The sequence below is a fragment of the Fusarium keratoplasticum genome, chromosome 6 (assembly GCF_025433545.1).
Source record: "Fusarium keratoplasticum isolate Fu6.1 chromosome 6, whole genome shotgun sequence".
Classification (NCBI taxonomy): domain Eukaryota; kingdom Fungi; phylum Ascomycota; class Sordariomycetes; order Hypocreales; family Nectriaceae; genus Fusarium; species Fusarium keratoplasticum.
In genome coordinates, this window is record NC_070534.1 from 3,586,686 (window position 1) to 3,610,642 (window position 23,957).

General features: G+C 51.0%; 10 protein-coding genes across 10 annotated transcripts; 7 read left to right on the forward strand and 3 right to left on the reverse strand.

Moving 5' to 3' along the window:
* Positions 1-721: 721 nt before the first annotated feature.
* NCS57_00909400 (MFS domain-containing protein) lies at positions 722-2,527 on the reverse strand (the record flags this gene model as incomplete). Its single annotated transcript, XM_053058881.1, has 5 exons — positions 722-1,070; positions 1,121-1,325; positions 1,383-1,445; positions 1,502-2,107; positions 2,158-2,527. 5 exons carry the CDS (start codon positions 2,525-2,527, stop codon positions 722-724), a joined length of 1,593 nt encoding a protein of 530 aa, XP_052912712.1.
* A 533-nt stretch (positions 2,528-3,060) lies between these two features.
* On the forward strand, positions 3,061-4,763 carry NCS57_00909500 (MFS domain-containing protein; the record flags this gene model as incomplete). Its single annotated transcript, XM_053058882.1, has 2 exons — positions 3,061-3,614; positions 3,671-4,763. 2 exons carry the CDS (start codon positions 3,061-3,063, stop codon positions 4,761-4,763), a joined length of 1,647 nt encoding a protein of 548 aa, XP_052912713.1.
* A 787-nt stretch (positions 4,764-5,550) lies between these two features.
* Positions 5,551-7,956, reverse strand: NCS57_00909600 (uncharacterized protein; the record flags this gene model as incomplete). Its single annotated transcript, XM_053058883.1, has 4 exons — positions 5,551-6,745; positions 6,804-7,239; positions 7,291-7,409; positions 7,460-7,956. The coding sequence occupies 4 exons, from the start codon at positions 7,954-7,956 to the stop codon at positions 5,551-5,553; spliced, it is 2,247 nt and encodes a 748-aa protein (XP_052912714.1).
* A 520-nt stretch (positions 7,957-8,476) lies between these two features.
* NCS57_00909700 (uncharacterized protein) lies at positions 8,477-9,451 on the forward strand (the record flags this gene model as incomplete). Its single annotated transcript, XM_053058884.1, has 2 exons — positions 8,477-9,160; positions 9,218-9,451. 2 exons carry the CDS (start codon positions 8,477-8,479, stop codon positions 9,449-9,451), a joined length of 918 nt encoding a protein of 305 aa, XP_052912715.1.
* A 2,623-nt stretch (positions 9,452-12,074) lies between these two features.
* NCS57_00909800 (Glycoside hydrolase, family 31) lies at positions 12,075-14,543 on the forward strand (the record flags this gene model as incomplete). The annotated part of the gene is made up of 1 exon (XM_053058885.1): positions 12,075-14,543. The coding sequence occupies one exon, from the start codon at positions 12,075-12,077 to the stop codon at positions 14,541-14,543; it is 2,469 nt and encodes an 822-aa protein (XP_052912716.1).
* Positions 14,544-14,983: 440 nt separating this feature from the next.
* On the forward strand, positions 14,984-15,507 carry NCS57_00909900 (Stress-response A/B barrel domain-containing protein; the record flags this gene model as incomplete). Its single annotated transcript, XM_053058886.1, has 3 exons — positions 14,984-15,092; positions 15,151-15,373; positions 15,435-15,507. Exons 1-3 carry the CDS (start codon positions 15,074-15,076, stop codon positions 15,505-15,507), a joined length of 315 nt encoding a protein of 104 aa, XP_052912717.1. The 5' UTR covers positions 14,984-15,073.
* A 1,198-nt stretch (positions 15,508-16,705) lies between these two features.
* On the forward strand, positions 16,706-18,229 carry NCS57_00910000 (uncharacterized protein; the record flags this gene model as incomplete). The annotated part of the gene is made up of 2 exons (XM_053058887.1): positions 16,706-17,029; positions 17,090-18,229. 2 exons carry the CDS (start codon positions 16,706-16,708, stop codon positions 18,227-18,229), a joined length of 1,464 nt encoding a protein of 487 aa, XP_052912718.1.
* Positions 18,230-18,258: 29 nt separating this feature from the next.
* Positions 18,259-20,027, reverse strand: NCS57_00910100 (uncharacterized protein; the record flags this gene model as incomplete). Its single annotated transcript, XM_053058888.1, has 4 exons — positions 18,259-19,504; positions 19,579-19,692; positions 19,756-19,826; positions 19,890-20,027. The coding sequence occupies 4 exons, from the start codon at positions 20,025-20,027 to the stop codon at positions 18,259-18,261; spliced, it is 1,569 nt and encodes a 522-aa protein (XP_052912719.1).
* A 1,044-nt stretch (positions 20,028-21,071) lies between these two features.
* Positions 21,072-22,445, forward strand: NCS57_00910200 (uncharacterized protein; the record flags this gene model as incomplete). Its single annotated transcript, XM_053058889.1, has 4 exons — positions 21,072-21,263; positions 21,328-21,432; positions 21,488-21,721; positions 21,786-22,445. 4 exons carry the CDS (start codon positions 21,072-21,074, stop codon positions 22,443-22,445), a joined length of 1,191 nt encoding a protein of 396 aa, XP_052912720.1.
* A 577-nt stretch (positions 22,446-23,022) lies between these two features.
* Positions 23,023-23,789, forward strand: NCS57_00910300 (N-acetyltransferase domain-containing protein; the record flags this gene model as incomplete). Its single annotated transcript, XM_053058890.1, has 2 exons — positions 23,023-23,329; positions 23,386-23,789. 2 exons carry the CDS (start codon positions 23,023-23,025, stop codon positions 23,787-23,789), a joined length of 711 nt encoding a protein of 236 aa, XP_052912721.1.
* Positions 23,790-23,957: the final 168 nt, after the last annotated feature.

Consider the following 23,957-nt stretch of genomic DNA (forward strand, 5'->3'; position numbering starts at 1 on the left):
ACAAGCGTCAACTAAGCAGTAGAATGGTAGATAACAGGGACACCCAAATAACAAGAAAAGTCTGCATTTCCTAAGAGACGCCTAGCATTCGAGCATTTCTCTTCACAACCCATGCCGTCAATTGTGTTTCAATCGTCGGACCCCTCTGCGTGGGGAAGCTGAGAGACATCAAGGACAGGCACCCTTTTTACCATGGTTGGAAACTAACTCTACGCCAACGCAGGCACTTGTCACAGAAGATCTGACCCCTGACTTTCAAGAGCGTGCAAAGAATAGCTTGACGACGTATAGAGATCTTGCCTCATTAAGGGAGTGAGTATCGAGTTGGGTAATGTTTAGTCCGACAGTTGATTAGGTTGCATCACCATGACCGCACTAGGGAGGCGAGTACGGTTGTATAATTTAGGGTTAATGAAACATAGTTCTAAGGTTTCGAGATGGGTTTCAGGCCAAAATTAATAGTATTAATGTAACTCAGGTCCAAAGACAGCGCTACTTATGATTATCCCGGATGCAAGCTCAAGTGGCATCACTATTCAGGCCAATAGACTAGCAGGAGGGTCAAGTATAGTAGCTACTGATGCTTTGGTAAATTGCTTTTGAAACCAAAGGTTGGATTCTGCTCCCTCGTTTGATGAAACTATGCAACAGGAGACATGTGGTTATACTTTCCAGATCCAAGCTACACAGAGTGTCTCCAGAACACCATCCGCACCCCCCTTTAGCCATTGTTTCCAGTTGCAATGCCCCAGAAGTAGCCGCACCAACTTCCCAGGATCAAGAGAATAAGGGAAGCAAAACAAAAGAGAGAGATTTTCTTGTTCCTACCTCCATTCTCCTCATAGAACCTCTGCTTTCGGGAGTTGAGAATGTGTCCTCGGGCAATGCGCATCTTCCTTGTCCACTGCAAGTGTCCTAGGTCTACAGATCGCCAGGCCACGATGCCCAGGATCAAGGAAACAGCAACTGAGCATCCAGCAAGAATGACATAGACGATGGTAACTCTATCGTACGAGTTGTTGTCGGCATCCTGGATTCTTCCAGTGATGACTCGCACGATGATGTTCATTCTAAGATACGAGTTAGTAAATTCATATGCCATGACCGTCACTTCTCTTACGCATTGTTCAGTGTGATCTTGATAGAGTAGGCCGAGCCAAATACTGTGCTATCCCACATAGATGTGCGAGTGCTGTCGATGATGGTGGTAGGTCCAAAACAATACGCAAAGGCAAAGACGCCAAAGGATGCTGCGGTTCCTTTGACGGCACCAGAAAAGTTGACGAGAAGCATGGAGGTGAAGACTCCGAGGCCGCAGAAAACCACTTGGCGATTTGGTTAGCAAGGAGTTGTTCATGTAATGATCTCGGCTTAGTACTCACAGATTGAAATTCGGTGTCCATAAAGGTCAATGAAGATACCCAGTAGGGGAACAACAAAGAAGCCTGCAGGGAGAAATTAGCATCCAATGTGATTTGTTGCGACCATTCTCGCCTCTTACCGGCATACTGCAAGACCGAGCTATACCAGCCAGCCGCAATGGAATCAGTTCCAAATCGCTGTTCAGCAAGTTCAGTGGCGTTCTGGAGGAAAACGATAGCAGTGCTTGTTTCGAAGAGAGAAAAGGCCATGACGGCCCAAAAAGACCATGGCAACTCGAGCACCTTGCGGATCTCAAACTTCTTGCTCTTCTCACTCAACTTCTCGCCTGTTGCTGGATCGTTGATGCCATGGAACTTGCGATTGGCCACCTTAGTGAACCAATAGAAAACGACAGTCATGACATTGGTAAAGATGTTCATGAAGACGGCGACCCAGAATACCCAGGCAAAGTTCCCCGTCTTTTTGGCAATGATATTGGCGGATGACTTGCCGGCAAACGCACCCATCTTTCCGACGCCCAGCTCGAAGCCTAGGGTCGATCCAAAGCCATTTCCGGGTGCGAACCAGGATGAGAATACCTTGTACTGGGCGATCTGGGTTGCGATGTCCCCCAAAGCTCGAACAACTCTGCCAGCTATCATGAACTTGTAGGAACGAGTTTGAGCTGCGCCTGCAACCAAAATTGAGCCGACAGAGTAGATCAAGTTTCCATACAGCATAGCACCTAAGATAAGGCATCAAAGAATGTTACTTCAATGCCAAGAGAACTCTTACCGGCGCCTCCAATCCTATCAGTGACGATGCCGCTCACAAGCATGAGGGCTGTAACCATGAAGTCCTCACTAGCCTCCAAGAGTGAGAACTGCGTATTCGTGATGCCCATTTCTTTCTTGATGGTGCTTTTCATGGCAGCAGTGATGCCTGAGCTCCATTGAGACCCGAAGCCGATCGCCGTCACGAGGACAACGGATGCAATCTTCCAAGACAGCGGCACCGGTTGACGGCCATCGGAGCTGGAGTCATCTGACTCCCCAGATGCCTCAACTACTTCTCCTGCGGTCTTCTCTCCAAAGGGTTGCGCCAGGCCATTCTCAGGCTCTATGTTTGAGCTGGAAGACCTGGGAGATGGAGGTTGAGCCATCATGGCCAGAGTGGGAGGAAAAGACAAAGACAAGAGTAGGGATGAGTAACGAAGAGCAATAAGATGGCGAGAATGTGCCCAGTGTCGGGAGCGGTGTTGTTCAGAGGCAGAATGTCGATCATGTCGAGGAAAAAACACTGCTTTTGAACCAAACGAAGAAATCCTAACTAACAAGTTTTGATCCACTAAGTCAGAGGTGGATAAGGCTAATCAGATGAGATTGATAAGAGCCAACGGGGCAATACCACCGACACTAGCCCTATACGAGGCACACAGCGAACCTAAGCCTCCACCAGAGAGATCTGATAAGTTTGCAAAGACAGGGATTCTGACTAGGGGTCATTCTCTCACTGTGAGAAGCCTGCCTCCCCTGCATGTCCGATGTCGCTAGTGGTTGCCGGTCCGATGGGCCCAGGGCGATCCTGTCAGCTCGAGCTTTGCGAAAAGTTTGGTTCGTGGCTTAGTCCTTCTTGCATCTTCATCGCCGCTTCTCTCCTTAACATCACCAGAGCCTATCGTTTCTACCTTACATCACAATGCATGGCAATCAGCCATCCAGATCCATGCCTGACGAAGAGACGCCACTCATTCTCAATGAAGGGCGATCAGATTCCGAGCATGGAATTACCCAGCAGCCGACGACACAGTCTACGGATGAGGCAAAAGTGTCATCATCTGGTTCCTGGGTATCCATGCCTAACAAAGGCCAGCTAGCTGTCATAATGCTTGTCCGCCTCGCAGAGCCAATCAGCGAACGGTCTCTTACGGCATACCTTTTCTACCAGCTACAATGGTTCGACAAGTCCCTAGATGCGTCGTCGATCGCGAAGCAGGCCGGGCATCTGACTGCAGCCTTTGCCGCTTCTCAATGCGTAACATCGATGTGGTGGGGACGGGCAGCCGATAGCCCGGTGCTCGGTAGGAAGGGCGTTCTCGTCATTGGCCTCCTAGGTTCAGCGGTTTCAGCACTTGGCATGGGGTTCTCAACTACATATCGGTCTGCCATGTTATTTAGGATGCTAGCCGGTGCACTGAATGGCAACGTTGCCGTTCTCAGGACAATGGTGTCAGAGGTTGTTGTCGACAACAGGTAAGCCAGTTCCCACGAGCTCAGTTCCTTGAGATTCACATTTTTTAACTCCGCAGATACCGCTCTCGTGCATTCCTTCTTCTACCAATGTGTTTTAACGTTGGCAACATTGTAGGACCACTGATGAGCGGCGTCTTAGCCAACCCTATCGACTCGCTGCCAAGCTTATTCGGGCCAGGCTCCTTTTTCGGCGGCCGTGACGGCGTTCAGTGGATGAGCAGATTCCCCTATGCACTCCCCAACGTTGTCTGCGCTCTTCTCTTGGTCACATCAGCATTTGGTGTTATCTTTGCTTTGGGCGAGACTCATCCTCTGCTTCGGCACGACAAGCCAGGCCAGCGACGACGGCTTGGAGAGGGTCTCCTTGGGGGCATTCTCAAGAGACGCAACGCCAAGCCCTCCTACCAATCTATTGCTACAGATGATGACCCTGAACAGATCCGTGAGACAACGGCTATGGATTCGGAATCAGCCAGTACAAAGCCAGCCCGATTTACCTCGATTTTGTCCAGGAACGTTTGCTTGACACTGTTACAACATTTTCTTCAAGCTCTTCACGTCGCGACTTTCAACTCGGCCTTGATTGTTCTCCTGCCAACTCCTAGGGGAGATCCTTCCAAAATCCACTTACCCTTTCAATTTGCTGGAGGCCTTGGGTTATCTACCAAGAAAGTAGCCATGGCGACGAGCACAATCGGAACTATCGGTATTCCCCTGCAGCTATTCTTATTTCCAAAACTGAGTGTCCGACTTGGCCTTTTGAGGTCGTACCGGATCTTCCTGCCACTCAGCATTGTGGTTTACTGCATATTGCCCTACCTGACTCTACTACCGGATGACTATGTCATTGTCTGGGCTTGCATGACGGCTGTACTATCGTTGCATGTGGTATCTCGAGTCTTTGTTACACCAGCAACAATGATGCTGGTTGACGGGTCATGCCCCGACCCATCTTTATTGGGCACAATCCATGGTTTTGCTTCAAGCACATCAAGTGCTGCGCGCATTCTGGGCCCAACGGTCGGGGGCACTGTTTTGGGATGGGGTTTGGCAAACAATCTCGTTGGAATTCCGTTCTGGGGAATGGCTTTCATTGCTTCGATAAACTTTGGGCTTCTGTTGTTGGTGAAGGATTCGAATGCCTCATGAGTGGGTTGTTAGGTATTCTAGTCAACACTCAATAGATCCTATGAAGCTTTTTGCTCTATGTCCTCCTCTAAGCTCTATCTACCTGTATTCTTGGTTTCAATTCTTAATGCCGAAATCACCACCCACTCTAAACTCCGACATCGCCGAAGCCTGTTATTGATATGGTCCGATCAAAGCTCGTTACTCGATGACTCGCAACACATGGCTTGCAAGTCCACGTGCGTGGAGAGAAAAAGCACCGGCGTGAGTTCATGCCCAGCCACCAAAGCAAGCTAGCCGAAAGCCATCCTGCTGACAGGGATCTGAGGCACATTTGTTTTCTCACGGTGAGAAGCTAACCCCTCCGGGCCCACTCTTCGCTCGTTCATCCTACCAGTCACGATGCTTTGTGGAATGGGGGCATCGGGGGTCAGGTGGGAAGATGAGGAACTCTGGACTTCATTGCCGCGTAATCCACACCGACGGGAAGAGAATCATGTCATGTTTACACCCTTGAAGATCAATAATGACTAGTGTGGATCGCATGAGGTTAATTTTGGGAATTCTAGAATATCATACTACAGATCGGCATGACTGGAAAATCACATTCAAGTTATGGCCTTTTTGGATACCTAACCTCTTGAGTGAATGCTTCGAACGAGATACAAGCTGCAGAATTTCTTTTTCGTTGTCAAAATTCCATCAATACTTCACATTAGATATTCACTATATGTCTATCGCAATGAGCTAGTTCCTAGGTAGTTCATTGCTTCTCAAACGAAGCAGTCTGGTGTGCTCCCTTACTACCCTACACCCATGTGAGATCAGGTTTGTTGCCAGGCAGCATCACCCTCAACGGCCATCCCTTTAATTGGTGGATTGCTCCAGCAACGTTCTTCAGCCAACTCGTAGCCACTATGGGAATCCCGTATTCACACCGCTGGCTTTTGAGCATGTCTGCCGCGATATCCCATGACCTCTTGCCATCTTCCACCTCACCCAACTCGATTTGGGCATGGGCGATAGAAAGATGGATTACCACCGCGATGAAGCCGTACTTGGCATAGAATGCGGTGAACTGTTCCATTTCCTGCAGCGTGGATTTCCATAGATGAAGAGCGTCTTGGAAATGACCCTTTTGGTGAGCCACGCGAGAGGTGGCCATAAGTCTTCGCATACGCAGCAACTGGTCGTTCATTTCTTCTAGCCCCGCTGGTTCGATGACAGCTAGGTCTTGGATAGTCGACTCAGCAATGTCTGTTCTGCCTTGTCCAATGTTGGCTTCCACTGATGCCAACAGCAGTCTTCGGCAGGGCCGGCTTTTTTTGTCAGGTTCTCGCATATTCTCCAACTCTGCTTCGAGAAGTTCATTTGCTTTGTCGTACCAGCCGATCTCACAATAAATGTCTGCTAGCCTGGCGACTATGAGACGCCGTGTCGTCATTCGGATGGGCTGGACAGTGCCAAGATTTAAATACTGCTCCAGTGATTCTCTTGCATTGTCAAAATCACCCATGGACTGAAAGAAACTCGCCGCGACACCCTGGAGGCGACGTGTGACCTCAAGCTCAAGGCTGGAAGGCGGGTGTTCCGCCTTCCATTCGTAGATGCGTAAAGCTGTATCGCTGTCGTGGCGTTGGATCTTATTCTCGATCACAACGAGGTGAAGTCTGCCTTTCAATGCGTGGTCCCTGCGGGTTGTAAGGCGGCGAGTTTGGCAGAGGAAATGGCGTATGTGAGCATCTGACTCTATAAAATCCCCTTCAAGGCGGTACAAGATACTCTGGAACAATGTCACCGAAGCATGCAAGTAATACGGCATCGAGGGCCGCAAAAAGGCCCTGCTAACATGGGTAGCTAGGCAACGGATCGAGAAAGAGTCCCGCTCGGAGAAGTAGAGTAGGGCATCGACAAATTGATCTTTGAGTGAGATGGCGATCTTGTTGTTTTCTTGGATCAGTGTATGCATCAAGTCCCATACTAGACTCTTGGTTTGTGGGGACCTACGCAGCAGGTGTTAGTAACTGAGGGTTAATGTTCTTATTGATAAGGGTCTCTTACCAAGCGGTATTGCCTTCGTAGCAAGGTGGACAAGCAAAGCACAAGAGTTTAAGGGCAACACTCCTCAAAGCTTCCGCTACCTCGGTTAGAAGAGTGGAAAAGAGCCGGGGGTTAGACACAGGGTCAATGGACCATGTTACAGTCCCATCGTCGAGTGTGTGCTTGATGTATACAGAAGTGAGAGACTGGGCAAGCCGGGCATTATCCGACAACACATCTACCAACTCAGATGGTAGACCAAATTGATTGGCATCGGTAGTTTGTATCTCGCCGGCTGCATTCCACCGCCTTTGAGGAGAAGTCACGCTCCGTAGAAGAGTATCGGGGACGTTGTGACCACCAAGAGCTTCTAGAAGAAGGAGCAGTATGTCCGTGTCCGCCAGAAAGTCGGCATAGTTGACAAAGAGATTGTGATATGATAATGGCAGAGAGGGATCTATTCTTGGATATGAGTTAGAGGACCAGTGAAGGGGATCAGCGAGCATACCCTTGAGTTGGCCGAGAATCAGGTTCCGCACAAATTCATCACGGTTTGGAGCCCCTGAGCAGATAGACTTGAGGTGGGAAAAGATCTCTTCGTCGTTGATATTGACGTATCTCTCGTATCTAAGTTTGTTAACTAGGCTCCCAACCTCGGACGGTGGTTGTTTACTCACGTAGAAAACGGGACATCCAGGGGCAACCACAAGACCGATCCGATATTGCCAAGTCGACGTGCCATCTTGATATACTTCCTCCCGGCATGCCGGAGTTCTGAATCTTTCTGGCCCTCGAAGAAGCGAGCGATGCGCCGTGGCACCAAGACTGGAGCGTTCAACTCGGATCTGAGGAATATGACGATGCAAGCCAGCCGACGATGTAATTCGGCGTGGGCCAAGGTATCGGAGGGCGTCCAGAAGCCTTCCAAGTCGAACCTGAATCTTTCATAGACATCATTGACACAGTCCGAGTTGAACGATTGTATGGACAGAATCTTGGCTGTTCGTTGATTTGTGGGTGTGACGTGATAGTGAGTGGTACGAGCAAGCAATTTCGACTTGGATAAGATCGATCGAACGGCTGATAAATGGTGATTGAGTTCAGAAGCTATGCTTTCGGCTTTGGTCTCGTCATATTCTCTTGCCAGTTGGCGGACCGTATTACAGAGACACATGGTTCAAGCCCCAAGGTGATGTTGGAATAAAGCTCATGGGCCGATTCTCGGAATTGCATCCCAGGCCAAGGAAAAATTATGTGAGGTCCATGCAGAGCGCTAAGCTCGCTTCGGATCGGAGGTGTTGCCCCCATTGCTCGGTCTGTTGTAAAGGTGCCATAAAGCTCAAGCTGGAAAATCTACAATTCTTGACAGCTGGATATTTTCTCTTCAAGATATGCGTCTAGTTGTTCCATCCTTATTATTTCCTGACGATTATGATAATCAAGGGACCGGAGCCAACTTTTGTTCTTGTGCTCTTGTTCTTCCAAGAGGTTAGCCCATCTTGGCAGGCCAAGACTGAAGTGTCTCACAGACGTGGTATACCCCTGTCAGCTAACCATCCAATTTCCCACTTAACGCGCTTGAAAAGGGGCTGATATTTCGTGATTTTCTGGCTGAGGCGTCATTTACCTTTTTACGCGACCCATCGACTATACTTTGTTGCTCACCCCATGACTAGAAATAGGGCTCTGTCAACATGCCCTCACCGACAGGCCTCGTCGCCCCACTGCTCGGCTTCATACTAGCCTCTCAGGTGCTTTCTCAGGAACTAGACGATATCATTGTCGGCTGCGACGCGGTCCAATGCCCTGTGGTCAATGATGAACATCAGTGCCAGGTTGGGAACGACACATTCCTCGACATCGGGCTGACCCGCATTCCGGATGTCCCAGATGGCCTAGAGGATTTCTCCATCGTCAAAGGAGTCAATATTTCCACCACCAAGAAGGGCGATGAGTTGTTCACTAGCGTCTACTATCTCGGGTACCCCCAGAACGTCTCGCTGGATGAAGTCCACGGTTGCGCTGTCTTCTTCGACCCTCCTGGGAAAACATTTCCAGAGAACACCACAGGCACCTGCTCTGATATTATCGATCCGGAATGCATTGACGGCATCCAAGAGGTCGCGGCGTCCGCACTTACTTACAAATACGTTGATGGTATCTGTCGAGATTTACAGAGGGAGCTTGAGGACAGCAATATCAGCGCATGCAATAACTACACTGGCACGGGCGAAGGCATCAGAAGGAGCGTCTTTGCCATAAGCCTCTCTAACCTCACCAATATTGAGGGCGAGAAAAATGCCACGAGCGACTGCTGGCCTATGCTGCCCAAATCTGCCAACCTGGCACCACTTTTCTATTCATTCAAATCTTGGGATGTGAGAAATATCTGCCTTGGCTCGAAGTGCACCTACTAACTCTTGATCTTGCAATAGGGGGGTCCGTTTCCTCAATCCGCGTACGATGAAGTGCACAAGATTACCCCGGTACTCACCCTCTTCATGGCCAAATCCAACAGCAAAAATGTAGTCAACAAAACCGTTGGACGAATGAGCTGTATTCAGATCGAAAGTACTTGGACTCCCGAGTCCAGTGTTGCTGCGCCACGAAGCCTTGTTAGTATGTTGGCGATTGTTTGGGCACTTGTTGCGTGGGCTGTGATGTTGTAAGAAAGCTAGATGAAACAAAGGAATGTCACTGGGGTGCACGTTTACCAACCGAATGCCTAAGGCCCCTGGACCTCTAATTGAGAACTTGCGCGCGGTACTAAGCCGCTCCTATAAAGAAGTAGGATGGGCCTGAAACCATAATTTGCGCGAAAGGCAACCTGGCCAGCCCTTTGGTAGTTACATAGGTGCCCCGTTGGACACACACCTGCTGTGTAACCAACATGTATGGGGAGTTGGCCAGTAAGCAACCACTTGGCATCTATTCTGTGAGACTTCCAATAGCTGTGAACATCATACCGATGGCTCCAAGCCCGAACTCTGCATCCCTAGAGATGTATACTTCTGCGTAATGATCTTCCTTTGGATATGATCGATCCGACCAAATGAGAATAGGAAATGAACCAAGAACTCAAAGTCTTGACGTAACTGACTCCCGACTTGCTTGCTTCCGAATTCCACATCTCCACTACTTGGCCCAGTCTCGTTTCCGTGGTAAAACCAATCCAACTGGTCTCTGGGCACCAATAGCAGGACGTCAGCTATGGAGTTGGTAATCTCGAATAATTTGTCCAGGATGCCGGAACCATGGGGACTGAAGCTAGTCTTGCTCCCCAATCGATCAACATGATCCCGCAGCTGGATGACCACGTCTCGTGCAGGAAATGTCAAAGACATGGCCTGGTGGGCTGTTGAGAGCAGGCTGCTGCTCAGGAGCATGCGTGAAGCAGCCAATTGCCATAGGAGTGTGCGGATCCATAGTCTTGTTACCTGCAGATCAATATTTTGCAACTCAGAAACGCTTGTGGACCAGCTGGGCCCGGTGTCTTCAGGACTTGCGCTGCTATAACTGTCTCGGTCATTCTCGACGCTATGCAAGATGTCGACATCATTTAGATGCTGGCTGCGCTCATGTGCATCAAGCTCTTGGTGCTTCCGCTCAATCCATGACGCCGTTATCTCGCCATGGCGGGGCTCAGGGTTCCAGAACATGATGCCCATCTTCTCGGAGCTGCCTTGGTACTGTGTCCAGTAGTGCATGAAGTCGTTATCCAGGATGCTGAACAGCCGACATAGCGATCCAAATCCCGTCTGAATATATGTCGGAAGGGTCACGTCAGGCTGTGGATATCCACATGTCGTGAGTACAGGAGGTAAACCAAGGGCAATAGCAGCAAAACGCTCGTGGATGAACAGTTGCCAGTACAGTCGCTGCTTTCGTGGGAGATCTTGGCCTCCTTCTTCATAGGGCAAGAGCTGCATCATGTTGATTGCCTCTCGAAGGGATGTAAAGGCCTGTTCTTTGCGCCGAAGACCCATCAGGCACACAGCCAAGAAGACGCAGGTCATGATTTTGCGTACTGTCACATCTTGCGCAGCAAGATGATCCATAGCATCCTTGCTCTGGCCTTGAAAGCGTGCAGCAAAGCTCTTATTAACCATGTCCCTTAGCTGGTTATACCTGCTAGCTTCCGTACGGCACTCAAAGGCACAACGACCAGGTGACGTTTGCGGGGAGTCTTGATCCGATGTAAGCGGTGTAGAATGTATGGTAACAGCCGCGGCAGCGTATACGAAAGCTCCATGTTCTTCAGGCTCAACATGTATCCGATCAATGGACTCGCGCAACTCGGCACATGTTATGACTGGGTTCATAACATATACCAATTGTTCGTACAAGGGCAGTAGCGACAGAAGCCATATTCTCTCTCTGGCCCTATCCTGAATCACTGTTCCAGGTGACAGATCAGATGCTCCCACCTTAGAGCCAGCCAAGGATGGAACCACAATAGAAGCACGCAAATCGCGAAGCCTTGGTCGGCCACCTGCTTGTGTACTCCTCAGGTGCGCGAGAACCCGATTTCGCCTAGGCGCCGGTCGTGCCTTGCTGCCGCCACCGCTGTCTCGTTGCCCCGAGAACTTGCAATGCAAGTTCAAATGTTCGCACGGTGGACAAGGCTGCTGACCGTTGCACTTGACCTTGCGAGCTCGGCAAGCATCGCAGGCCTGTTGAACTCGGATCGGCATCTTGGGTTGCATGGGGCTTATGCGGGGCATTTGTGTTCGGCCCGCAGTTGAGGGGTATCACCGAAGAAAGAGAGGAGTTGATGGTGAATTGCCAAAGGCTCATTGGGCTTTAGTCGATCCGAAATTGAAACGTCCCAAGAACTGATGGGGAAGTTTGAGATTGACTGCCACGAGCGTCAGATGTAGGATGCTGCACGTGCAGTAAGAGACGAGACCAGACACTTAAATAAATCCGCATGCGCAACATCTGAGTTTCCGATCCGACAACGAACCAATGAAGTGTCTGCCGGCACCACCATGTGCACAGACGATCCGACAGCAGTCCAATGAAGCTTCTTGCCGGCCAGCGGCCAACACAAGCGGGTCCAGTTGGAGAAATCATGCATCGCTAGTTCATTGTCTCTTTGATCCCAAGTAAGAACGCTCATCGACAACTCTGCGGATTATGCCAAAATGTAAAGCGAGATGATCACGTCACTCGGGCCGGCCAGGCGTTTTCAGTCATGATGGCAAGGTATAATAGAATGGCGGCTATCGTTCCCTAGGCCTCTCGCAAAGTCGCAACATCTTGGTCTTAAAAATAGGCCTTCACTTCATCATGAGCCCAAGCCAGACAGACTACAACCCGGTCGCGCGCCCCGAGTCGATTGTCCAAGGGCCACAATGGCGATTCACGGTCATCAGTGATGGTGTTCTGCGATACGAGTGGGCGGCAGACGGCGTCTTCGAAGACCGCGCTTCGACGTTGGCTGTCAACCGTAACCTGCCCACCCCCAAGTTCCGCGTCGTCGAGTCCGACAATAAGCTCGACATCATCTCCTCCGCTTTCCATCTCTCCTACGACAAGAAAAAGTTCAGCACAAATGGTCTCAGCGCCAGCATTGTGGGCAAAGTAACCCTGTGGGGTTCTTACTGGCGCTATGGACAAGACCAGGGAGGCAACCTCGGCGGTACGTCCAGAACCTTGGATCTTGTTGACGGACGATGCGACATGGGCCGTGGCATTTTGTCGCGTCAGGGTTACTCGGCACTTGATGACAGCGACTCCATGCTCTTTGAGAATGATGGCTTTGTGAGCCCCCGTCGTGAAGGAGACCGCGTCGACGGCTACCTGTTCTGCTACGGCCCAGACTATCGCGGTGCGATGGCTTCCTTCTACGCCATTTCTGGTCGTCAACCGCTCGTGCCTCGCTACTCCCTGGGCTGCTGGTTTAGTCGATACTATGCATACACCGCATCGGAATATCTCGGACTCATGGACCGGTTCCAGCAGGAAGAAATCCCGCTGTCAGTCGCCGTCATCGACATGGATTGGCACTTGGTCCATGGCGACGAGGTCCCTCATGCTGGCTGGACCGGCTACACATGGGACAAGAAGCTATTTCCCGACCCTGTTGGCTTCGCTGCCGAGCTGCGCAAGAGGGGTCTGCGCATGACCCTCAACGACCATCCCCACGAAGGCATTCATCACCACGAGGAAATCTACTGTCAGATGGCCGCTGTTTTGGGCCACGATACCTCTGAGAACGCCCCCATTCTCTTCGACCCCACAGACCCTGACTTCATGCGCGCATTCCTCCAAGTGCTTCACCGTAACCTTGAGGACATGGGTTGTGACTTCTGGTGGATTGATTGGCAACAAGGTCCACACTCCAAGGTGCCAGGTCTCGACCCTCTGTGGCTGCTCAACCACTTCAACTATGTCGATCACCTAAAGACCACCAAGGAAACTCAGCCGTTGATTTTCTCACGATACGCTGGCCCGGGTAGTCACAGATATCCCGTGGGCTTCTCCGGCGACACTATCATCACCTGGAACTCCCTCCGCTTCCAGCCCGAATTTACAGCAACTGCCTCCAACATTGGCTACGGGTGGTGGAGTCATGATATCGGCGGTCATATGTTCGGCTATCGCGATGACGAGCTGTCTGCGAGATGGGTTCAGTTGGGAGTCTGGTCCCCGTTGCTCCGCCTTCACTCTTCTGACAGTAGGTGGTCGGGCAAGGAGCCGTGGAAGTATCGTGGAGAAGCTCGTGAGGCCATGCGTTCGGCAATGCAGCTGCGTCATAGGCTTGTTCCTTATATTTATTCTCACAATGTGGCCAATTCGCTCCTCGACCCGCAGCCCCTCGTCCAGCCTATGTACTGGGACCACCCGATGGAAGATGAGGCTTATCAGCATTTGAACCAGTACAAGTTCGGCTCTGAGCTGATTGTATGCCCTATCGTGGATCCCGTTGACCCTAAAACGAATCTTGCCAAGGTCACAGCTTGGTTGCCTGAGAAACACGGCCGTTTCGTCGACATCTTTTCTGGCAGAGTTTACAGCTCAGGACGTGTCATTGATCTGTACCGAGCCCTCACCACTTACCCTGTCCTGGCTAAAGAAGGAGCTATTATCCCCCTCGACCACGCTCGGGTACCCGAGAACGGCTGCAAGAACCCGGAGAGCCTCGAAGTCCTTGTCGTGGTTGGTGCTGATGGGAAGTTCGACATTTGGGAGGATCCTCGAGATGATGCCGCTAGTATTATGAAGAAAGTGGAAGATTCTGAAAGCCTTGTTCTTGGGCATCGTCAAATGCATGTTCAGTACGAGCAAGCCGCTGGGCGAGTTACTACCAAGGGCTGGGGTAAGCTGTGGGCATTTCGCTTCCCTGGTATATACGATATTCGACCGGAGGACGTTCGCGTCTTCGTCAACAATGCTCCCTACGAGAGTGCCTCTGTTCGCGTTGAAAGAAACACTGGTGCTGCCGCCTCATCTCAAGATGGCTCATTCAAGAGTGGTCTACTGGTTCAGCTCGCTGACACATCCCAATATGATGATGATATTAGGATCGAGCTGGGATCTGATCCCCAAATTAGCGTGGTCTCGCCTCATGATGAGATCGAAGCACTTCTTCTAGACTCGCAAGTCGAGTTCGCTGTCAAGGATGCGGTATGGAAGGTTGTTACGTCCAAGCAGAGCAACACGTCCAAGCTAGCACACTTGCAAAGCATGGCTTTGGACAAGAGTCTGGCTGGGCCCTTGTTCGAGCTTTTGTCTGCCGACACTAGACTAGCATAAGGGTTAAATTCAAGGACAATCATTATCTTTGCTTTTCAGGTCTTGGGGTTCGTTCTGTTAATTTGCCTCTCACACCATGTAGCACCAGACCTCAGAAGTAATATTCCATTCTCCTTGTTATCAATGACTTCTCTAAAACGAGCCTATCAACTACAACCACAAAGAACACAGCTGCCAACATATGACGACAACAGGACATAATGTCACACACATTTGGACAGATTAGTGTCGGGACATCAGTAGAGGTTCAACTCGCCTGCAAGTATGAGACCCCCCGATTGTGATACTCGAACCTCGAGATGGCCCAATGAATCACCAGTCTCCCCAATAGAATTCCGGGAAGATGGCGGAATCAGTCGGGGACGTGGACCCCTCACTCGGCCTCCCTCTGACCAATGATAGATGCGTTATTTTTCCTCTACCCATCACAAACCATCCTCACATTGTCTACCTCGGTACCTCCCTATCAAACCGTCAATGCGCACGAGACCTCTCTAATACTACCAAGATCAAAATTATTGTTCAGAAACATGGCCATTTATCACGTTGGTAGGTTTCTTTCCTCGCGGCCACCCATAACCCCAAAGTCCAGTGTTGACTCTCGCAGTCCTCTTCAAGCTGAAGCCCAATGTGCCTCAGCAAAGCATCGACGAGATGCGCGCTGCCGGCAAAGCCATGCTTGGCGTCGTGCCAGGTCTGAGGTCCTTCGAGTTCGGTCCTCCGCTCGCGAGCACTGCGCACCGCGCTCAGGGCTTCGATCTCGGCTTGATCGCTGTGTTGGATACCGAAGCGGATGTCCTCGCTTACGGTCCACACCCAGCTCATCAGGTGTAAGTTCTCCTTATCTTCTTGTAATTCTTGACTAGGTAGGCACTGATCCTGGGTAAATAGGGTCAACAAGATTCGGGAAGCTATCGCTGCAGAGACGTTGGCCTATGACTTGGAGGTACCTGATGTCGCTTAGGTTGGTAGGCGGATGGCACGTATTGAATATGTGGAAATGGGATAAACGGAGTGTAAAATTTGCATATGCAGTCTAACCAAAGCATTGCATCCCGATATTGTATACTTCCATGCGTAATGCTCGTGCTCAAAGAAATTCCCTGTGCCGCATCATGTTGGATTTCAGACATGAGTGACATCATGATTCCTTACACTGACTTTAGTGTCGTCATGCCGCTTACTTCTATGGCAGCAACCTTTGCGGCAAGAACATGACGTGCAAAATTCTCTCTAGAGATGCAAGGTGAAGGTTTCTCAGGCCAAGATTTGAGGCCGTTTAGAGGCCACCGGAGTTGATTGAGTCTATAATAGGACTAATATCTTGGGATCCAGCTAAATGGGTATTCTTACTGAGGTTGCAGTAGGGACTCAATCGTAGTAAAACTTGTTGTCTGGTGGCACCAGATTGCGCCGCTGTCTTGGGTTTCAAGTCGGCCCCCTTGACCACAGCATATGGCCTAGCGAGGATTTCTGGTTTTTGTCGACTTTACTCCCATAGGTTAGGATTGTCACCTGTCAGTTTGTGTTTGTTGCATCCTGTGGTTCATTGGCGTTACCCTGTCTCCTTGTCACCCGTCACCTGACAGGAAAGTCCAGTGAGACCTACAGGCTACAGGTTATGACAAGCCTGGTTAACATCTCATGCAAGCTCAATAGGAATAAGAGGTGGTATTGTAGAGGAGGGGAAGTGTCCAATTGTCGATTTTACGGAAGCCTGCAAGCCCTTTCCCGAGGCTAGTGTCAGCTGATGGATGTGTTTGAGATTCATTAGGCTAAATCTACTACCAATACTGATTGTTTCTCGGATGTCTGCCTTGGCTAAAACAAGCAAGAATAGCCCTGGCGCTATACGCGGACTTGTGACAAGGTTTTGGTACCTTAGAGGAGGAGCTGAGTTCAGAAAATAGTAGCCTCAGACGTTCAAGAGAAGAACATACTACCAGTTTCCATATGAGGTAAATCTAAGCGAGTTTGTATCCCCGCACTGATGAAGGGGAATAGGATCAAACTGCATTTCATTACGTGTCCTTGCTCGTGTCATGCCTGCAGAACTTAAAAGGGTCCTCCTCAGCCTGCTTTGTATCTCCACATCCCGCTTCATTCTCCTATGGAAAATACCTCTCAGGCTTGACCAATTCTCTTTGCCAACTCTTCGCATAATGGCGGCAACAAACAGTACTGGCACCATGGCCGCCGAACCAGCGTTCTATAAACCGCGAACCTTTATGATTTCCGACATTCTGAATGAACCAGATGATGAGATGTCACTCGTCCGATTCCTTCTTTACTCTAACCACTTTGACGTCCGTGGGCTCTGTGCTAGCACCTCGATCAGCCTGCAGAATGAAACTCATCCCGAGGCCATGGAAAGAATCATTCGAGCATACGGCAAAGTTGCTGATAACTTGAATTCCCATGTCAGTCCCAACTGCCAGTTTCCCCCGGCTGATAAGCTGCTGGCGATGGTGTCTTCCGGCCCAAAAGTGAGTATCTGCCCCGATGTGACTACGCTAGGAAGTCTTGATCCCTGACATTTGAAATAGGTTTATGGCAGGAAGTTTCTCTCAGAACCACTGAGCGAGGGTGCTAGAAGGCTTATTCAGAGTCTCGAGGAGTCTGAGGAGCCACTATACGTTGGCCTTTGGGGTGGCGCGAATGTCGTTGCGCAAGCTATGCACCACATCGATCAGATAAAGCCAAAAGCTGAGGCTGCTCGGCTACGAGCAAGACTTCGGGTTTATTCCATCTCTGATCAAGATGACACCGGGCTCTGGATCCGCCAACGTTGGCCCAACATTGCATACATTGTCAGCATACATGGGTTTGGAGAGTTTCTCGCTGCGACGTGGGTCGGAATCAACGCAGAAGACAATGGCATACCCGACATGACCAAGGTCCAGGACGACTGGCTTACGCCCAACATCCGTGTTGGCCCTCTTGGGGCTGAGTACCCCGTCATCAAGTTTGGCATGGAGGGCGACTCGCCTAGCTTCATGGGGCTCATTCCTAATGGTCTATCAAATCCCGAGAAACCCGAATGGGGTGGCTGGGGTGGTCGATATAACCGGATTACTTGGGCCTATGACCTGAGTGCTGAGTATGGAGTCTCTCCCGACACGGTGGTAGCTCCCAACGGGAAGCCATACATGAGTGTGCAATCAACCGTCTGGCGCTGGAGAGACGCCTCGCAGGACGATTTTGCAGCTCGAATGCAATGGACGCTTCATCAGGACTTCAGTGCAGCGACACATCCACCCGTGATCGACGTTAACGGGTCTGTTGGTCCAGAGGCACTGCACATCTTGGTCCCTCCCAAGGCATCCATCACTCTCGATGCAAGCAACACTGTGGACTTGGATCATCCTGGGGATATTGGGCAACTTGAATTCGAGTGGTTTTTCTATCTTGAGCCAGGATTCCCACAGGCCACTGGAGACAAGAAGATGGGTGAATACATCAGTCTTGAGCCGTTGTCACCCCCGACAGGAACAGATGGAAGGCTTTCCAGAAACGAAGCTGGCTTTGGCAAGGTGATCCTGGGCCCAAGAGTTTCTGTCATGAATCTTGTGCCGGAAGAACGGGATTTACGCTCGCGAGAGTGGCACATCATCCTGCAGGTTAAGACTAAGAAGGGCCCGTATCTGATCACGAGGTACAAGAGAGTGGTCTTTAAGTCAGAGTAAATATATTGTCACGACTCTATTATAAGTAATTACTGAAGTTTTCTCACGTAAGCAACCGGACCCTCATAACGTTCGGTTCCACGGAAGAAGTAGTAGATCAAAGAGAAAACAACAACAGCGCCGTAAATCAGGATGTTCCAGTTCATCTCTGCAGGCGTTGGGTTAGGGTTGCCAGGCATGAAGGCCAAGACAAAAATAACTACCAGGAAGGCCTCAGAGGCGATGTTGATGGCCAGACCCCATTGACCGAGGGAGAACTTTCCGCGGAGAAGGGGGTTGTTGGTCCATCGTCGCCAGATCATGCAGCCAATGGAGACGATGTAGCTGGAGAGAAGTGATGTTGTCGCCAAGGATGTGATTGAGTTCAGTGCGACAGCTGAGCCGATGTTGATGAGGGAAAGAAGACTCGAGATGAGGAAGGTCGTCAGGATGGCATTGAGAGGCACGTCCCATCCTGGTTGGACCTTGGAGAACCAGGGGCTGAATGGAACAGCATGGTCTCGTGCGAATGCGAAGAGCTGGCGTGACGACGTGGCCACCATGGTCAGGTTGGAGAAGCCGGTCATGGCAACGATGAAGGATGACATGGCGGTAGCACTGCTCGCCGACTTGGTCGAGTTGTAGAAGACCTGCATGAAGGGATAGCCGGTCGGTGACATGATGACCTCCTCGAGGTTGCCAATGCAAAAGCAATAGGTGATGACCATGATCCATCCGAAAGCTCCATTGAAGACTGTGGTCATGATCATGGAACGCGGCAGTGTGCGACTGGCATCGCGCAGCTCTTCAGACATGTGGACGGCAGCATCTGCGCCCAGCAGTGGCAGAATGCCCGCAAGAATACCAACGAGGGTCGATCCTCCCAGGCTGCCCCAGCCTCCGCCATCAGTGAACTCAGTGAATACAGCTTTGGCATCGGCTGTCGGGGAAAGGACCCAGAGAGTGACAAGGATGCCAAAGAAGGCAAAGATGTGAATGATGAGGACCAGGGCCTCGATCAAGGGTAGCTTCCTGGCCAGGAAAGTATTGAAGAGGACCGAGAAGGCAGCAACAGCAATGGTGAGGAGGGTGCCGTGCCAGGGCTCGGGGACGTAGTTCAGGTAGTTCAGGACGACAAGGCCTTGGATCTGGGTGCCAGCGATGAAGGACGAAGAGGCACACGAAGTCTGCCAGCCGAGCACACACATCCATCCCATGAGATAGCTAATGAACTTTTGGTGTTGGGGCGGCGCGAATTCTGAGATCCAATGATACTGTCCTCCGGTCGTTGGGGCCCTGCAGGAAGGTTTGCGTCAGTAATGCCGCCATGGGTGTGTCGAGGGGTGTCTCAGAGATTGGGCGCGACTCACATTGAAGCCATCTCGGCCATGGACGTGTTCACCAGCAGGAAGCCTACCCAGCAGACGAAGAACATCCAGATCAATCCAGCGGTGCCACCGTTGACAAGTCCGATGGTAGAAACACTTTGAGCAGCAAGCTTGGTCAGTTGACGAACGGCCCATAGCGCCTTTGGGAGTACGGCTTACCTCAGAGAAAACTCCCACGACGCCATCAGAATCATGGAAAAGCCAAAGATGGACAAGAAGCGAAAGTTTCTCTATGCAATGTCGCGTCAACTCAGTTACAGCGGAAAGAAACACCAAGAGCTGCGTGTACGAACCCTCATTTCTTGGACCTTGCCCATACGGTACATGTCGGCGCGATCGGCCGCGTTTCCTCTTTTCTCGTCAACATGGTCTTCGTTGAGGCCAATGGCAGCATCGTGGGCGCCTGGGGATTCTTTGTCGCCAATTGACATCTTGGAGATGTTTCCCAGTGACTTGTGACAGCACCAAGTTTTACCAGAAAAAACTGAAGAAAAGAAAGAAAAGGAAGAGAACGAACGAGGTGAATATGAAGCTGCAACCGGCTTTGCGCGGGAAAATCATGCAAGAACGGGGGATCGCACGGTAGTCATGCATGACCAGACAGCCACAACGAGAGTAACTGCAATGATCAGGTAGGGATCACGGCACCTTCACCCGGACGCGAATCTGACCCATCAGCTCGAGTCCTCCCACATTGCCTGGTGCACGGCGTGTTCATCCTGGTCCCTGTGCTGTGCCACAGGCAGTTGTGGGACCATGGTGTAGCATCATGCAGGTGGTAAGGGGGCATCCTTCAGGGTAAAAAAGCAAGTCAAAGCTGTCGGGAGAGTTCCAGATGCCGGTGGTTGGGTCGCCCTGGACGGCCCGGAGCTATGACCAGATGGGGGATCGCCATGCCCTCAGTGATTAGCACGGCTATTCCCCACGACTTTCGGGTGTCCTGTACGGGGTATCTAAGCGAAGGAACACTCGGAGGTGTTGGTTCATGTCTTATTAAAGTTCCGTAAGGACTCGGGCGAATCCATGCAGCAGGACAGCCGACACGATGGATCTTGTTGCTTTTGTTTGGCGCAGCATGGTGCAACGCACCCACGCACCCCCGTTTCCATCACGAACTAGAAAATCCTTCACACCCTGGACTCGTATGAAAAAGGCAAACTCTGCATTTTACCAGGACGAGGACAGGCCGCTGTCTGACCTGATTCCAGGGGCCTGGATACCAGTGGCGTCGTCCTGCAGCATTAGTTCGAACCTTTGAACATTCGTTAACGGGCGTCGGAGTTTTCACGACCTGTCAAGCCGGTGTTGTTTGTACCGGCCTGCCTGGATGAGCCACGTCGCAATGATGAAAGTAAAAAAACAAATTAAGACTCTTGCGTTGTTGCTTGAGGAGGTCTGCTCCACGTCTTTCTCGATTGTGAAATGCCGTCAACTCGTCGCCTCTCTCCAACCCGACCAACAGCTCTCCCCCAGCCATGAATCCAGAAATAGGAATACCGGAGGACGGCTCGCATCGGTTCTCGCCTGTTACGTTCAACGACCATGCCGGACAGCTGTGGATCGTGACGATCTTGTCGCTGATCTACAGCGCGCTTGTGGCGACTGCAAGGGCATACATCAAGTACCAGATGTTCGGGTTCGATGACATTTTGATTGCTTTAGCAACGGTAAGGGACTGACTCCATCTGGAGCGCATTTGATGACGATACTAAACAAATGGTGGTCACCTAGGTCTTACAATTAGCTCAATCGATTGCCATATTTGTTGGCTTGAGTCATGGCCTTGCCAAGTACAACTCCATCACCTCGCCGGAACAATGGGCGACATCTTCAAAAGTGAGGCTCTCCGTGCCTTGCTACTACTCTCGCCAGCTAACCCATCCACCACCAGTCCACTCTCGCATCCGTTATTCTCTGCGTTTTATCTCTGAGCCTCGCCAAATGCTCTGTCCTCGCCCTCGTCCTTCGCATCATCGGCACCAAGACTGGGAAGAATAGAATATTTTGTATCGGACTGATGGTGACCAGTGCAGTATGGGGCGTAGGGTCCTCTGTGGCATTTCTAGTCAACTGCCGCGCCGATACTTTGTTGACTCCTGACAACGTCAAGCAATGCCCCAACCAGGTACGCAAGATACATGTTGTAACTCACCTCGATATCAGACACCTAACCACAGTATCAACTTTAGGTTACGCGTTGGGCCGTGGTCACTACGATCGATATCTTGACCGAGATCTTTACCTGGCTCCTCGTTGTGCAACTGTCTTGGTCTGTCAGCATGTCGTTTGCCCGCAAGTGTCAGGTCGCCATGGCCTTCTCATTCCGCATACCGCTTATCGCCCTTTCAGCAATTCATTTGGCATATTTCAGCAAGTACCCAGATGCGACTGAGCCTCAATTCGCCGTCACGAACAGTCTACTATTCCAGCAAACGATGATCGCTTGGTCCCTAATTTCTGCTACTGTGCCGAACTTGAAGAACTTCTTGAAATCATTCTCTATAGGTATGGGCTTTCCACTCGCCTTCGACCTCAGCATATACGGATCAAGCAATGTGTACGCACTTCAGTCACTGGGAAACGATCATTCCCAGGCTACCACGTCTGCAGCGGCAGCCGGGGTTACATCGACCTCCGTTAGGGTCCACCACTCCGATGGCGAGCCCCGTGGTCGACCGCACAACTGGAGGCCGGACCAAGTCTCGACGCAAACAACGGCGACGAATAACTATGGGAATGCTATTCGAGACAACGTATCAGAAGAAGAGGAAATCTCCAGGACTGGTAGTCAGGAGATGATTATCAACAAGGAGGTTGCGTGGCAGGTCACGTATGAGGGTCACACATAAATCGTAAAGTATTGCTGGTCAACAGGTAACGCACTGGATGGGACGAAGGTTTACAGGGACTGGAAAAGCATGTGTTCATAGAAGAGATTTCCATTTCATCACCTTCCATGTCACCAGCTGCAGCGTCTTCTAGCGCCAACAGCCATTGTCGAAGGGCTCCGCTAACTAGCATGGGAGAAAAGTAAAAGTCGATGGATGAGCCGGGCCATGGGCGTGGCCAGACTCGCGGAAACACCTCCGACGTTGGCAACTTCGCTTGCAGGATCTATCACCAGGGTCGGCAGCGGCCGGGTGACCAGGGCATAAACGCCCCGGTCCAGTCAGATGCAGTGACACGACGGGTGATCCCTGAAATCGCGCACTGCCACCACTTCAGGTCAGGGGAGTGGAATTTTGTCAAGTAACTGGCCAATTCTTGAAGAGGGTATAAATCCCCTAAAACTTATATTGCGGTGGATTTTCAAGATGCATGTGAAAATAAAAGGTCATCATCAGGAGAACGACACGCTCCCCAGCCGCACCATTCCACCATCGATCCTTCAACAACACTCACCTGGTACGGATACTCGTGCAAGACATGTCTGAGATTGTTTTACGCGATGCACGCTACTCGGAACTTCCGGAGATTGCCCACGTGATGGCACAGGCATTTTGGGAGGATAACCTGTTTGGCGAGCTTATACATCCTCATCGCAACGAGCATCCTGACGATGTAGACCTATACTGGCTGCGGCGGGCACGCGTCAACTTTTGGGACTACCGATGGCGATGGCTCGTCGCCGTGACTAAAGACGATAGTGGTCGGGACGTTATTGCTGGGATTGCGCAATGGGCGAGATTGGGAGACGGTGGCCGGAAGCTGGAATGTTGGGCTTTGGATCCTCGTGAGTTCTTGTTTCCCATGGTGCATTTAGTTAATCCAAGCTAAGTCATTGTCCAGGAAACTTGCTCAAGCCTCTGTCTTCTGCTGCCATGAAGCTTCATGCTTGGATCTGGCCTAACCGTGCAAGCGACCCCAAGGAAGAGGACATCATAGAGCGGGCGTACCCTTACTTCGAAGATATATGGAGCGGCAAGCGCGCTGAAACGTGGTACCTCGAAGGATTAGCAGTGCGCCCAGACTTGCAGGGGAAGAAAGTAGGACAGAAGCTTGTGCAGTGGGGACTCGAACAGGCCGAGGCCGAAGGGATCTGCGCTTCCGTGGTTAGCGCCTTGGGCAAGGACGAATTCTACACCAAGTGTGGGTTTAACGAGCAATATGGCTGCGCTAGACAGGGCGAGGGAAATCCTCTAGCAGACACCGAAGGTGCTAATATGTTCTGGAAATGGCCCAAGTCTAAATAGGAAGTCTACGAAGACATTCTTTTCAGACCCTTGAAGAGGCTCAAAACCATGAACGGAGCGCCTTGCGACAGGTTTGGATGAAACATGTGAGGTCTGGAGACGAGGCCCAGCTTACGCAATGGGCAGCCCGTGTTAACCGACCTTCCATTTCGGTTTTAACTCGTCTTA